This window comes from Myiozetetes cayanensis, unplaced genomic scaffold (assembly GCF_022539395.1).
Source record: "Myiozetetes cayanensis isolate MyiCay16 unplaced genomic scaffold, myiCay2020 scf1, whole genome shotgun sequence".
NCBI classification, from domain to species: Eukaryota; Metazoa; Chordata; class Aves; order Passeriformes; family Tyrannidae; genus Myiozetetes; species Myiozetetes cayanensis.
The window spans coordinates 70,309,395-70,324,246 of record NW_026086604.1 but is presented as its reverse complement, the minus strand read 5'-3'; the positions used below and the strand labels follow the sequence as shown (position 1 = coordinate 70,324,246).

The 14,852-nt window shown below is 37.0% G+C and overlaps 1 protein-coding gene across 1 annotated transcript in view; it reads right to left on the bottom strand.

Annotated features, from left to right (window-relative positions):
* ADCY2 (adenylate cyclase 2) overlaps nucleotides 1-14,852 on the bottom strand; it is a 208,169-nt gene that overhangs the window by 73,907 nt on the left and 119,410 nt on the right. The window contains exon 5 of the mRNA XM_050320235.1: nucleotides 229-377. Coding sequence (XP_050176192.1) covers nucleotides 229-377 — 149 coding nt within the window. The remainder of the gene's footprint in view (nucleotides 1-228; nucleotides 378-14,852) is intronic.

Genomic DNA, 14,852 nt, shown 5'->3' with positions numbered 1-14,852 from the left:
ATAGACCAAGACGACATTATCAAAGAAACTTATTAATGTGTGGCTTTTTCTAAACAACTCCATTGTATCATCACCTTTGTGGCTTTCTGGAACATGGAATTGTCAGCATTTGATCAGATTAACAGATAAAACAGATAAAAGAATTACTTTCTTAATTGGTCCCTTAACACTTTCTTTTCAGTTTTGTTTTTCTGAATGTTGTTGATACATTTAGTTACAGTACCTTACCTTACATTGGTGTGCCTTTTGACATACAAATTGTGGAAGTTGTTGGTGTTTTCCAGTTGACCTGCCTTCGGACCTTGTAACCTCTGAATGATCTCTGCTTTCATTTCCATGGCAATGTGAGCAGGCAGTAAAGAAAGTAGAAGACGCTCCTAAAGATTAAAATGAAATGTCCACAGTTTCTTTAAGGAGAATAAAATTAGTATGGTGGCAACACTGTGCAAGGCAAACACTACTGTCAACGCTATAGAACATTCTGATGAATGGCCAGACCTGGTACGGCCTCCAAAGTTAATCAGTTCCTTGAAGAATATGACAGGAATATATACATGCTTCCATGCAATACCTAGCTTCTTCAAGGTTAGAAAAAGCTTAAGCTAAACTTAATATCAGAAGAAGTTATGTATAGTAATCTATTCAATATCCAAGTAGCATGCAGCAAATAAAACAAGAGCTGCAAGGCTAGTTCAGAGGACTTTAAGGGAAATGTAGTCTAATTCAGGCAGAATAGGTTAAATCTTTTTTTAAATGTATTTAAAATGTTTAGCCATAATTTTAGAAGTTGTTAGACTGAAAATAAAAGATAAAATACAGACATAGAACACTGAAAATCTTGAAATTTTGCAGACCATTTTGATATGTACTGTCCCCTTACTTTATAATTGCATTTGACAAAACTTTTTTTTTTACAATACTAACTTAAAAGCAAATTGAATACTAAAAGAACCCCACACCCTATATGTTTTTCCTCATTTGTTGGTATTATGCTCTTCCTTTTGCAAAGGTCTCTTACATCAGTACATTTTCATTTTGGCCAGCTTTAAACTGTGACAGCTTTAAACTCAATTCCTCTTTCTCTGGAAAACAGATCAACAAGAACTCCTCAAAAAAACCCTCCTTTCTTTGATTGTACTCCATCTTGAACCTGAACAAGAATTTCCCGTTTTCTCCTAGGTAGAGGAGAGAGACGAATTCTGGCTAAGCACAAAAACCAGAACTTTGAACCAGTGAGGAGTGGGAAGGCATCTGAAAAAGCCCTTGTCAGAGTCAGACAGAGAGACAGCTACGCCAGAAGAAATGACAATCTCAAGAACTCAGAATGATGCCTTCGCTTTGTTTCACAATGTGTATTTTTGCAGAGTTTGCAGTTCTATTCATGAAGGTACCAGAAGAAATGCAACCATTAATCCAACTCTCTGCCTGGGATAATTACTCCTGTTCAGGTCAAATGAGCTTGAGTAGAGCATGGTAATACAGGGCTACAGACTCTTCAAATATTTGCAGCTACCTCAGCTATCTATCTCTCATACATAATGAAGACTTCACATTCCTTATAGCATTTGTGCACTTGTAAGCATAGCATTAAGTTACACGAGGCCCTGTGAAACTGGTCCTACACATACTTTGTAAAAAACCTTCATTTCAGTGAATCAAGACAGAATCTTGCTTTATCAGTAAGTAATATTGAACTAAAAATTTTCTTTTTTTTTTTTTCCACTCTGATGAGATCTAAAACCAATTTTGATTCACATAGGTATGGACTGTTCTTTATTTTCCATACTAAGGCATATCATATAAAAGGAAGATGACTCATGAAGTAAACATTCAAGGTAAAGCATACCTTTTTCTAGCATGACTACAGGAGGCAAGAATAAAATAAGAGGTACCGTTTTCCTACTGCTAGGATCTCAGATTAGACACATTGTAACTGAGAAGAACGTATACAATTGACTTTTCATCAAAATGTTAATGTGACTTTGTTTCTTAAATGAAAGTTTTATTTCGTATGTCAAGGCATTTTAGTAAGTTTCCTTCCAAGAGACCAATGTATTTTTATTGCTTATGATCACTGGCAACATTTCACTTGCACTGGTTCTTGGTGGAGGTATTTTGCTAATATGAAAAGAATATCTGTATAACCAATAGATTTTTTTTCCATAATGAAAGTTTATTCTTCTAACTTGATTCTTATCTAACAGAAAATTGTTATTTTGGATGGGTCACCACTTAATTATTATTACACAGTTAATGAAGAGGTGAATACTCTGAGCTACAACTGGACATTACCATACTCCTGTTGTACCACAGCTAGCAAATGCAAGCTAGTTCACAATCTTCCTAGGATTGTTATGATTCTAGACACACAGTGATGCAGACACTCAACATTAGGTTACTGCTTCCCAGAGAGGCTGGACAAAGGTCATAAGAAAAAACAGCAAAGATTTTCAAGGAAGCAAGAGAAAAAGTTTTCATAGGAAGAACCATAAAGTCAACTACAAGCCAAAGAATCATATGAGAGAAGGGAAAAAAGAAAGGGGACATCATGAGAGATGGAGTATTTCCCCTCCTTTTTTCTCTCCAGATGAGACCACTATTCCATTCTGCTTAAACATCCTGGTGAAGCTGTTCACCACATCAGAATTCACTCCAAAGAATGTTTTGCTTCCTCTGTTTCCACTGTACAAAAGAGAAGGTTGCAGCCAGAGGTGGCTTTAGAGAACTGCAACTGGTGAAGCACTCTGTAGAATATGTTGCCATGCCCTGATTGGACATACAGCTTTCAGCCACCCTCTCTGTCATGCAGGCTGCAAGCGTTCACATTTCAATCCTGAATTTATCACTTGTGTGATAATGTGGATTGTTAATTTTAATTTCTTTCCCTAAAAGACAACTGTGAAAGAAGTTGAATCTCAACTGCTTATGAAGACTGTGGCTGGGCTAGTCAGCTAGACAAATGCAAAATGCTTAAAAATACCTTGTTGCCTCTCTTTCAGCTGAAAATCCAAAGATACGCAAAGCACTTAAGAACACCTCTTCCTTCATGTTTTGTCATTGCTAGTGTCTTAAAAGAACATAATTGAAGCATCAAAACCAATTGCTTTCCTCTCAACCACTCAAGACACTTGTAGCTGAAATCTTTTAAGTCCTAGGGCTAAAACACAGAGCTCACATTCTGTACTGAATACAACATTATAGTGCCTTTCAATACTGTAGGGTTACGTACTTCTCTCTTCTTCATCTGGATCATGTAGAAGGATAGCAAGTAGTCATCCTCTCTGGATTCTCCAACTGAAGATTTTCCATGTTATACGTCACACTGTTATTTGAGCTCCCTTCTCTCAATCTCACGTCCAAGTTGATTTCTTTGTCAGAATTTTTCCTGAATCATACAGATGACTTTAGCAGTGATTCGCAGTTACACACCACTCCTCTACACTTGGTAAACTCAAGTTGTTTGTTTAGCTAGAGTAAGTTAGCATGGCTCATTTAAAGAACACAGGACTACATTGTATTCTGCAAGGTGGCAATTGTGTTTGAGTATCTTGCATAGTATCATGATGCTGCTATACAGCAAACAAGCAAAATATCCTCAAATGTTTGGTACAGTACATTTTTTAAAGTGTGTGTTTCACAAATCAACCTCTTCTTGGTTTGAGGAAATAATGCTTTATTTATTTGCTCATTCCTGTTTTGTTATGTAAACTACCAATACTGATTTTGCTGATTTATACAAGATTATAAAACTAACAACTCTTTACTGTAGCATAATTTTAAGAATTTATAGATTTAAAGGCCAAATACTCTTCCATCTAGTCTGATCCCTTGAATAATATGGACAACAGAATGTCATGGAGAAATAAAAGTAGTCTGATATGACTCATTACATTAAAATTAGCTTAGTGCCTTGCTCTCAATAGAGAGAAACTGTCCTTCAAGACAATTCACAGAATCTAATACTGAATTCCTGAGGGAGCATCTCTCTCTCTCTCTCTCTTTTCTATGGAGGGAACTGCAGGTCCAAATTTTGGTCTTACTGGAAAAAATGTCCATCTTTGTTGTTAAGCTTCTTCTGATGTTCCTGATGTTCAAGCAGTCTGCTGAAAAACTATGTATTTTTAGATCAGTAAAGGACTATAGGAATATTTTTGTCCCTGTAATCCCATATAGGGATATTTTTGTCTCTTTCAGTGTCATTTCACTGAATAATAGAATCATATTTAATTCTGATTTCCTGTGGGCTGAATTTTGTTTTCAGATTCCTGTGGCATATGTTTAATCATCTATTTAGTGAGTTTGACAAGCCAGGTCAGTAAGTCAGCAGTAAGAGATCAAGAAGCAATTAGCCTTACATGTATTCTGCTTCACAACAAAGTTAACAAATAAACACGAATAAAATTACATTTTCAGCTGCCCTTGAAATGTTGAAAGAGATAACCTACAGGAAAGGAATCTTGTGACTCCTGATCATTCCTAATCATGATGAAACAGCTATGAAGCTGATAGAGATGGTGATCAACAGGGTACTTGTTTGTCAAATTATGGTACTGTTTACCCAGACCTCATGGTCATTCTCTTAAATACACCTACAAAGATAAATAGTTGTAAATTGTTTTTTCTTCAAGTTAACTTGGACTCCCAACTGGGAGGGGAGATGATTTCTAAAAATTACATGTTATTATCCCCTTAAATTTAGCCTACGTTAGTAACCTCCACCAATCTTATTAGTTGTGCTAAGTCAAATAAATCAATTTTATTCATACACACCAAGAAAGCTATTCAATCTTGATTATAGAGACATCAAGAGATGAAGAATTCATCAACTCCTCAGCAGTTTGTTCTAGTGGTCAATCAGCTGAACTGTTAAAACTGTTAAAACCTGTTAAAAACTGTTAAAATGTGTTGTGTATTTCTTACTTTGAAGTCTTGGCCCTGTTATATGTCTCTCAGCTCTAGATTAATGTCCATACTCTGTTCCTTGCAAACACAGATAACTTGCTTTTTGATCAGGTAAACAGCTCCAAAAATCTCCTGCTCTTAAGTATTTTCTACATTCTCTTTCCAAAACCCTAAACAACCTTCAAATATTTTTCAAAGGTTTTTTGACATAAATCCTAACATTTTGCTCCAGTAAATAAAAACATGCATGCACCCACCTCCCCACCCCCCGCCAGCTTTATTCCCCTCATGTCCATGATTTACACTGCACAACTTTTTGTTGTAACATTCCTGGAGTTCCCTGTCTGCCGTTTCATGTCTCCTATTGTCTCCAAAATATTTTTTGAAGAGCCCATACTCTTTGCTTCTAGAATTATGACTCTTCAGACAGTTATTATAAACACTCTTAATATAATTTATAAAGTATTCCATAATACAGTTTTTACTATCAGAGCAATATTTGTGATTTCTGCAAAAATTATTGTCTATGAATGTCTTCACATACCTCTTAGATCATTAATACAAAATATAGAATAGCATAAACAAGGAGATGTGGTTCTTGCAGAAAATTACATACATGCTAATTCATTGAACATCTCCACTGCTAGTTTCCAGTTACTCCACTCAAAATCCATTACACTGTGCTCTTTTCATGGGGAGTGTCAGTACTTTTATGCTGTGCACACTGCATCAAACATCTTACTGAAATATTATGATTTTGGAAAGTTATTTAACCTGAATCTATTCCTCATTAAAAACTGAAAGACATTTTCATATGACTCAACTTCCTACCAAGCTGTTGATTACATCACTGTATTTCTTTCCAAATGCAAAACCATCTCAGCAACATCTTTTATTTCATACTGATTGTTTATACTTCTTCTGTCTGGTGGCAGCCCCTTTGTTGTGATGACTTTTTTCTTCGAATACTTCCAAAACACTGTTACTGACCTTGACAAAACCAGATACAGTTTAAGGATTTTTCTTGACATCTAGAAATCTCCTACATATCACAACTTTTACCATACTGAACTACATTTTTACATATCTAATTGCTGTTTTTACTTCCAGTTGTGGCTAGGACAGACTTTATGCCACAGATAACATCTCTCCTAAGGACAGAACTATGAACTCTCATCTGTTCTCGTCTGTTATCTAAAGGGTCCCCCATTGCTAACAATATTCATTCATGATTTTTTTTTCCCCCATGGAAACTGAGCCAGAATATCAATACTAGAAATCAATACACACAAGAGGAATGAAAGCACCATGCTCTCAGTCCTCACTATTTCCTCAGCCATGGAATGCAAATGCCCTCGTGAAGCTATCTTGCAGAAGACAAGTCAGAGTTGTCTGGGAGCTGCTCCCTTGGGAAAGAGAGCCCTGAGTGGGGGCTGCCAGTGGGCAGACTCATGCTGGCTGCCGAGGGCCCAGGTCACCAGCTCAGACCATGGTGACAAGAGATGTTCACCCAGGTGTTGGGATTGGACCAGGGCCAGGGTGAGGCCCAGGGAGGGGCCAGACAAGCATCTGCCCCTGTGGTCCTGCCAGGGAGCCTCTGCCTGTGGGTGAGGGGCTGCCCTCCCCCACCTGATCCTGAGCTCCAACCATGCCTCTACAAAGGGGTGAGTTGTCTTCAAACTATTTTGCAATAGCAAAACATCAGTGGTGTGACTTGCTTGTTTTGCAAGAATGGTACGGCTGATGCAGGCTTTCAGCTGAAATACATTTAATGATTTTCAGGCTAAATAAACAGTGTTGTGCACCCTCAGTGTGCCCAGCTCATTTGCTGCTGAGTAGCTCTGTGAATGCAGAGCTAGCATCTAGCCGGTCACCTTCATCTCCAAACAACATTAAAGCTACCCGGAAGCATTGCTTCTCTGCCACATTTTTTCAGTGTAGGGATCTGAAAGCTCATTTAAATTCACAGGCTCACCGCATATTTGGCAAAGACAAATTCCTTCACGGAACTTAGGGGATGTTCAATGTTTATGCATAGATTACAGTTTGTATATGCAAGCTTTTAATGACTAATTCTGCAAATGATGTTCACTACACCTTCAGAATACGTGCCTATCCTGTGGGTGTTCAAGTGATGAGTCATCAAACAGCAAGACAATAGAGTAAACAGAACATACTGACATACACAGCCAGAGCTGCTTAATTAACTGACAGAATTTCAAGGTTTGTTTCTGTATGATCCTGTTAACTCTTGCTTTAAGTTTTATATATTTCAAGAACTTATGAACAGACAGAAGAAGCATTTTAGAAATAATCCGTTTAATGAGATTAACATGTTTATTACTATATCAGCCTTTAATAACTGTGAAGTATTACACTGCTGCCAATTGCTCAATACCATTCTTTTAAACAATAAACCCTTTAACTCCAGTACATCTCGCTTCACAGTCTGAGAAGAATTTTATGCTATTTTTTCAACAGATTTCAACAAAACCAGACTCATCTCTCTTTTCACATATTTCCCATCTTCCAAACCATCCATGCAATGTCAGGGAAGACATTCAAGAGTACTGCTTGAAGTTTCCTGTTCAGTTGACCACTTTAGAGTGAAACCTTGTGGTTGAAAGCATCAAATCCAAAGCAAAACCAAAAGCATTTCTAAGGCACCTCATTGCACTTAAGTTAGATGATCATGTCTGAAGCACACTGTCAACATCACTCCTCCATGCTCCTCTAGTTAACATGAAACAGGTTGCTTTTACCTCTGACATTGTGTGCTGATGTTTTAGCCATCTGCTTACAGAATACCAACTATGCACGGAAGAATGGATTTCTTTCTGTATGTTGCTGGTGATTTTCCAGAATTTTGTTAGATACTCTGCAGATATCACACATTTGTGTGATCAAATGTTAGTCACCCTACAGAATAAGGATCAAAACCAAGGATTGGTCACCCAGCTATGCCTGTCAGGAGCTCATAAACACTTCAAAGTGGGTCAGACAGAAAGGTCAGAAGCAGGGCCAGACAGCAAAAGAAATGAATCAAAACTCTCAATCTCTGTATTAGATTAGTCAAGAATAGAAGTAGCTAAACATAGGTTTGGCCCATAAAACAGCCAATTCAAATAGAGATAAAAGTTTATTCAAACAGAAGCTAATTGCAGAAGTTTATTTCACCCATATATTATTGAAAAATGAAGCTACAGTAAGGACCTGTCCTACTTCTTGCAAAACAGTGATAAATTTTAATGTTGCAAGCTGTATATTTTAACACCTCTTTTCTGAACAGCAGTGAGCATCACTGTTCATTCAACAACTCACTTCCTAGCCTTGAAGACAGAGGAAGCTGACTCACACTAGGTAGAAATCAAAGAACAGGCAGATGTCTGGAGGGTATACGCTGTTACTGCATTCATAAAGCAGACCTTTTGTTTCCTTACAATGGTCTAAATAAAAGCGAACAAGAATGATTTGCATTATATCTCTGTCTCAGGAATGAAAGTTTCTCTTCTGCTTAGTCACTGAATATGTATCTTGGAGAAATCTCCCAATTGCTCTTTAATGGTTATATTCACCAGCTACTAAAGATAGAAAATTTTAAATGAAAAACTTTGGTCCTATTGAAAATTAAACAAAAACTCAAGAGTTTTGAAAACCAATTCTCTTTAGTTTGAGGAATCTGATCAAGGGAAAAAAACCAAATAAGAACTTACAGAATGGTAGATATATGTTAACTATTCCTTAACACTCATTACTAGGCCTAACCACAAAACAAAAGTTAGCATAAAATGTAGCAACAGTTAAAGCTTTCAGAATTAGCCTGGTTTTATTTTCTAAAACTCCTGAACAACATTTTCCATATTACTGTCAGTACATTTTCCAGAGTGTTTTCTATGGTTCCAGAGGTACTTACACATAAAAGTATGCAGACAGAAACTCAGGCTTAATCACAGAAGGACAGCAATGGTAAATACCAGACCTTCAAGTGCCTTGTCACCTAGGGAAAACCCATCCCATGAGGACAGGCACTAAGTCTGTGTGTGCTATGCATGGAGAAAATCAGAATCCTAAAAACGCAACTGAGAAAAATTCGAGCTGCCAGGAGGAGGCCACAAAATTAGAATATACCCAGAAAAGGGTATTGGTTATGATTCCGTACTAAGAGTCACCAGGTTTTTAGCTCCAGGCTGGAAGGAGGTACCTTTATGTGCTTGGGACTCTGTTGTGAGAAAAACAGTCTAGAGTCAGACAATTTTAATTGAATTAATTTACTGCAAACAAAAACAAACCTCTCATTGTTGATTGCAGTTTTGAAAAAAAAAAAAAAAAAGAAAATAAACACTGAGGCAAACACTTACACAATCATCTATCCTCCACACTTCCTGGTCTCAATTTTCCCTATTTTTGCTGTGGATTATACTCAGTCCATCAAAATTCTTGTGATGAGGAGACAGGAAATGTAGGAAGCTGAGAGAGTAGTGTGATAGTTTCTTCTGTCACTGTGTGCTTAACCACTTCAGCTGCTCTGTGCTTAATGGTTTCTGCTGCCCTTTTCTTCAGTGTCCTTGCTCTGGCCTGGGACATTGATGTGTTGCAGTGCCCTCAGGTGTGCCTCTGCTCCAGCATGGGTTGTCCATGGGCCACAACCCCTGAGGGGTGAGGATGCCCTACTTGGGTGTAGAGGTCCTCTACACAAAACAGCTTGTCTCCAGCCTCCAGCAGCTGCCCGTTTCCTTGTGAACTGTGTTTGGGCAGAGGCACCATGAGTCCCTGGCTAGATAATGTTTTGATGCCCAATGGGTAATTTTTTTGTACACAAAAAAGTTTTTATCCATGGCTGTTTTTATATTCCCCATGATAGGCTGGACACAGCTTTGGCTGACATGTAGTGATTCACAAAGTGTCCCCCACCAGGTCACCACCAAAATGAAACCATTTAAAGATCACTGAAGCAAGTTCTAGATTTCCTGTCACTGCAGTGCTCCAGGTGAATTCCCTAATCCCCAGACTCCTGAACAAGGGCTGCTGCTCTTCCTCTTTCTCTCTCTAGGGATGTGCAATCCAGTGGGGACATTTGGTAAATGTTGTTCAGCACTGGGAAAGATAGGGTCCAGTTTTTCTCCTTGAGGGATTAGGTCTGAATTCTTGTCCTCACATGTTGAGGGTTTTAAAATAGATATAGTTCCATGTCTATTGTTTTGGAATCCTGGTTTACACACTGAGGCCTGCAAATTTGTACATGTGAATATGAATAGTGTAAAAAACAAATATGAAAGCTGCAGCTGATTGATTGTGACAATGTTATTTTTAAGGGCAAATATGGTATGGATGAATTACATCTATTCTAAGATTACTGCACTTATAAAAGTTCCAAGCTTTTGAGAGATTTGGAAATGGATTGTGACTTCTTTACCTAAAATTCTTTTTTATTATTTCCAGCATACATCATCAATATACTCCATGTCTTTATTAAATTTGATTAATTTTGAAACTCTGCATTTTAAACATGGATTAACAGATCTATCTATCAGAAAAATGTGTTGACAATGAGGATTGTGTTGCTGTTCAAGAGATAAAATTAAAAGAAACCAGAAGGTAATATATAACTGATAACATTTTACCATGTAATTCCCAAGATCATAATCTATTATTCATCAGTGAAACCTCAGCAATACAGGTACATAATGCTAAATGTTTAAGCTACAGCAACCATAATTCCTGAAAAGGATGGAAGAACAAAAAATTTACATCTTTAATGTAACAAGATGTTTATTTTCATACTTGGCTTCTGTTCCAGTCCTCTTGATGAAATTTTTTGACTGTTTCAAAACTCTTTCATATGATATTAGCAAAGGTTACAGAATACAGAAAATAGTAAAAAATAAGGCTTCTATATATTTTCAGCCACGTATAGTAAGAAATTTTATAAAATATACTTTTTGATTTTTATAAGTGCACTGTTGTTATTAATAAGCAAGAGCGAGGAAATTTCCTTCTCAATCCTGCCTCCAAGGTACACCTTAAAATAGTTGCCTTCCCCACAACAGCACTTACATTGCCATGTTCAGCACAGCTTAGCAACATGCAAATAATAAGTCCTGCCAAGAATCCACAGAACATGTGCTAAATACACTGTTGTGTTCTGATGAATCAGGGCCTTCCTACAGAAAGGTGCCCTATATATTCCGTTTGGGTCATTGCAGAACTCGCTTGTTTGCAGTTGCAATCTCAGTATTAAGAATAATTGCCTTTTTTTTTTTCTTTTTTCCCCCAAGGGCTGTGACTGGAGGCAATGCTTCATTCTGAATCAAGTGGATCCATCACACTAAGAGGTGCAGTAGAAAGTCTTTCGGAGCACTGGATGGAGCAATCAGGAGAAAGCATGAAGAAGTGAGATATTACTCTGCCACAGTACAACTGACTTCTGCAGAGTAAGCTGTCAAGAAAGTGTAAAGGTGACAGAAGATTATTCCTAGAGACCCCGAAGGGGCTTGCTGAGGTTGTTTCAATGCTGGAAGCTACTGGAAGCTGTTTACTAGAAGGGCTTTCTAGAAGAAGCTGGAGGAAACTCTGCCCTGCAAGGACTCAATAACAGATTTATTTTCAAGTTTAGTATTTCCTCTGTTTCATTGACAATTCTGAGGTTTCCTTAACTAAAGAGTTAATTTATTCTAAGTAAGTTAACTATGCTGTAAATAAAACTTTTTATTTTTGAGAAGGGCAGCTATTCCATCCAAGGACCTATGAGTCATGCTCTGTCACACCAACTGTGGTTTAAAGTTTGAATAAGCTCTCTCAGTGATCCAGCAAGGTTAAGCCTTTGTAGCCATGCCTACTTCTGTATGGATTGCAGCCCATGCAGTGAGCAAATTCCATAAATTATTTGGGGGCAAAAGGTTCTTTCTTATTTGGGCAATTCAGAAGAAACTTCCACTGCAGAAGCTCATCCCTTAGCTTGTAACTGCTGTTCAAAGAATGACACTGCATAAGGTAGTTATTATTTAATGCTTGACAGATAAAAGTCTGCATCATATCTCTCTGGTGTGATACCAGTTCCACTGCTATTCTCCTGTATCCCTTTCCTTTTGCAGTCTCCAAGGAAGCCTGATGCTTTGGTCTGAGACTGTACGTTGAAATACTGACAGCTGATTCAGAGTAAATGTTCCATCTTTCTTTTGCAAACCTACAGCTCCTCCAGCAGAGCAAAATTCATTGGATTCAGGACAGTAATAGATATCCAAACCAATTAGCTCACATCTTCCAGCAGAACTTCTTCAAAGTTTATTTTTCTCTCAGCACTAAGGGGAAGGTGACATTCTGATAACAACTTGCTGGTTTTAGCTAACTTTCCTCACCTACAGGTTCACATTTACATTCTTCAGATGCCTGTTTCTAGTATCGAAGAGCAGCACGTTGAATGGATGTACTTTTTCTATTCAAGTGGTACAGAAATCCAGCATATGCAATACAGCATTTTCAAGTCTCTGCTTCCAGTGCAGAAGAAGAAAGTAAATAGATAGGAACAAAGTATGGCCCAGGAGGAACTGGAAGAACAGTAATAACATCATGTTTCTTCAATATGACATAGGACACAGAAAGGAAAGATGGTTGGGCCAGCTGCCCAAATTTAAAATACCTTCAACTACCTAATGTGATGGTTTTACTTTTTGGGGGAAATGGTCAATAAGAAAATGTGGGTCTACATCAAAAACTGGAGCCCAAGCTACACTGCAAGTTGGAGTAGCAAACATAGCTGCTACTTGGAAACACTAGACAGAAACAATTCTATGAAGAAACATGGAAAATGCCTGCTGTTAAACTAACAGTTGGCTCTACCCTCAATACCCATGTTTTTTCATAAATCTATCTGGCTACAGTAAAGCCAGAAAAAAAGCCCCGTAAACCTGCACCTTATGAATTCCAGTAAATTGCTCTTTGAGTATTCTTTTCATCTTCTAGAAATGTATATAAACTCTGTATACTCTCTATACTTGCATGCTCAAGCTTTATTTGATACATAAATAGAAACCTAAAACTATCTTATATAACAAACTAAATTTATGTACGGCTTTCCTTTGGGTAGCATAAAGCTCACAGTAGAAGCTGACAGATCTTCACGTTGACGGTGTACTATGTGACACTAAAGCACTATTCTATGAATAACACTGCAGACTGGTGGAACATGCTCCAACAGCAAATTATTCTTTCTGGGACTTGAAGATATTTTATGGTTGATATAAGCAACTTTTACTGAAATCTTTATATTTTTGGAGCAACACAAAAAGTTAGTTAAAAAATAATCTGAGCATAAAAGAAAATTGAAGGGACATGAAGGATTTTTTTAAAATACAATTTTTTAAAATTTCTCAAAGGGTAGAACTAATAAAATTTTAAATGTTTGGTTATGTAAGGACATTTTTCCTGTTCCATGACTGTTTACATTCTTGAAGACCCTTTTGTAAGGTATCTTGTCTTCCAGAAATACAGGTAGCCCATATCAAGTGGATCATTATCACCCACAAGATTTGAAACCTTCAGAGAATTCTTATTTCTTCCTCTTCAAAAGCTGTCTTGACTTTTCTTCCATACCTCACCCTCAACAAATGTGCAGTGATCTTACATTCTACTGTCACTAATATGCCCAAAACAGACAGTGGGTTTCTAAGCCAGTAGTCCTCTGGCCTCCCTTGGAGTTCTGCTAAAACTCTTATCACAGTTGTCTCCCTCTTGCCTTCCAGTATCAGCACAATTCTTGGTGATTTCAGCTGTTTCATTCCTGAGCTGCTTTGGATCTCTCTGCTGAATACACAGACATGAGGATTTATTACCACTTATTTTATTTAGTCTATCTATTCCTTGACCTCTCCTCCTCACACTTCACCTTAAGATAAATGGTGCAATTAGTTTTCCACAATGTAGGAAACTCCCTTCCTTCCACAATGAGTGTAGAAGAATTAAAAAAAATTATTCACTAGATTTACTATAGGGAATTACAAGGCATAGTTCCTGAATATGATCTTACTCTGAAAAAGATAAATCAATTAATTTTTGTACAGTCTGTCTTTCTAATAATTGTTACTTTTACAGTAGTGTCTATTCTTGATGATGATTTAATTTTCCAAAAAGAGAACAAGTATTTTTTAATTTTTCAATTTTTTTAATATCCCCTTTCATCTAAGCAAAATTTCAGATGTTTTGGTACTTATTTAAAATTACTCTATTACCAATTTTCATACATGATAACAGAGTATTAAACATTAGGAATGAATTAAACTGGATGCCTTTCTATTCCTTTCTTTTTTTGGGGGGGGGTGGGTGGTTGGGGTTTTTTTTTGTGACTGAGAAAAACTAGCTGGTCGAGAATAAACTAAATTAATACTTTACTTTCAGTGGTGGAGGGCAAGTAACTTTCTTATGATTGATTTTTAATATTTCAATGAGCTTCCAAGAAGAGAAAGCAGGCCAGCTACACAACACAGCCTAGTCCTTTAAAAATTTTGATATTTCTTTTTGCATGTATTCTCTCTCTATAGGCACTTGAATTCACCCAACATGACTTAGGTGAACTTACGTGTGTTTAAGACATATCAAGACATACCTTCCTGAACAAGTGCCTTTTTTCCATTTGTAATTTATACAATTAAGTACTGCGTACCAATATAAAATTTCAAAGGGCACAGATATGTTTTAAATTTGTATTTTTACAAGTTTTTAAAGCTGTGACTTGCATACTAAAATTCAAATGAAATCAAAACATAAATTAACAAAATCCTACCATGCCATCTTCTTATTCTGCTGTATTTCACTACTAAAATACTCTTTTTTATATCTATATATATTAAAAAAACTCCTTTCATTTCAATAATACAGTGCATTTCAACAAAAGATGCTACATAAGATTCAAATGTAAGTTAACCTACATCATTCAAGGCCAGGTTGGATGGGGCTAT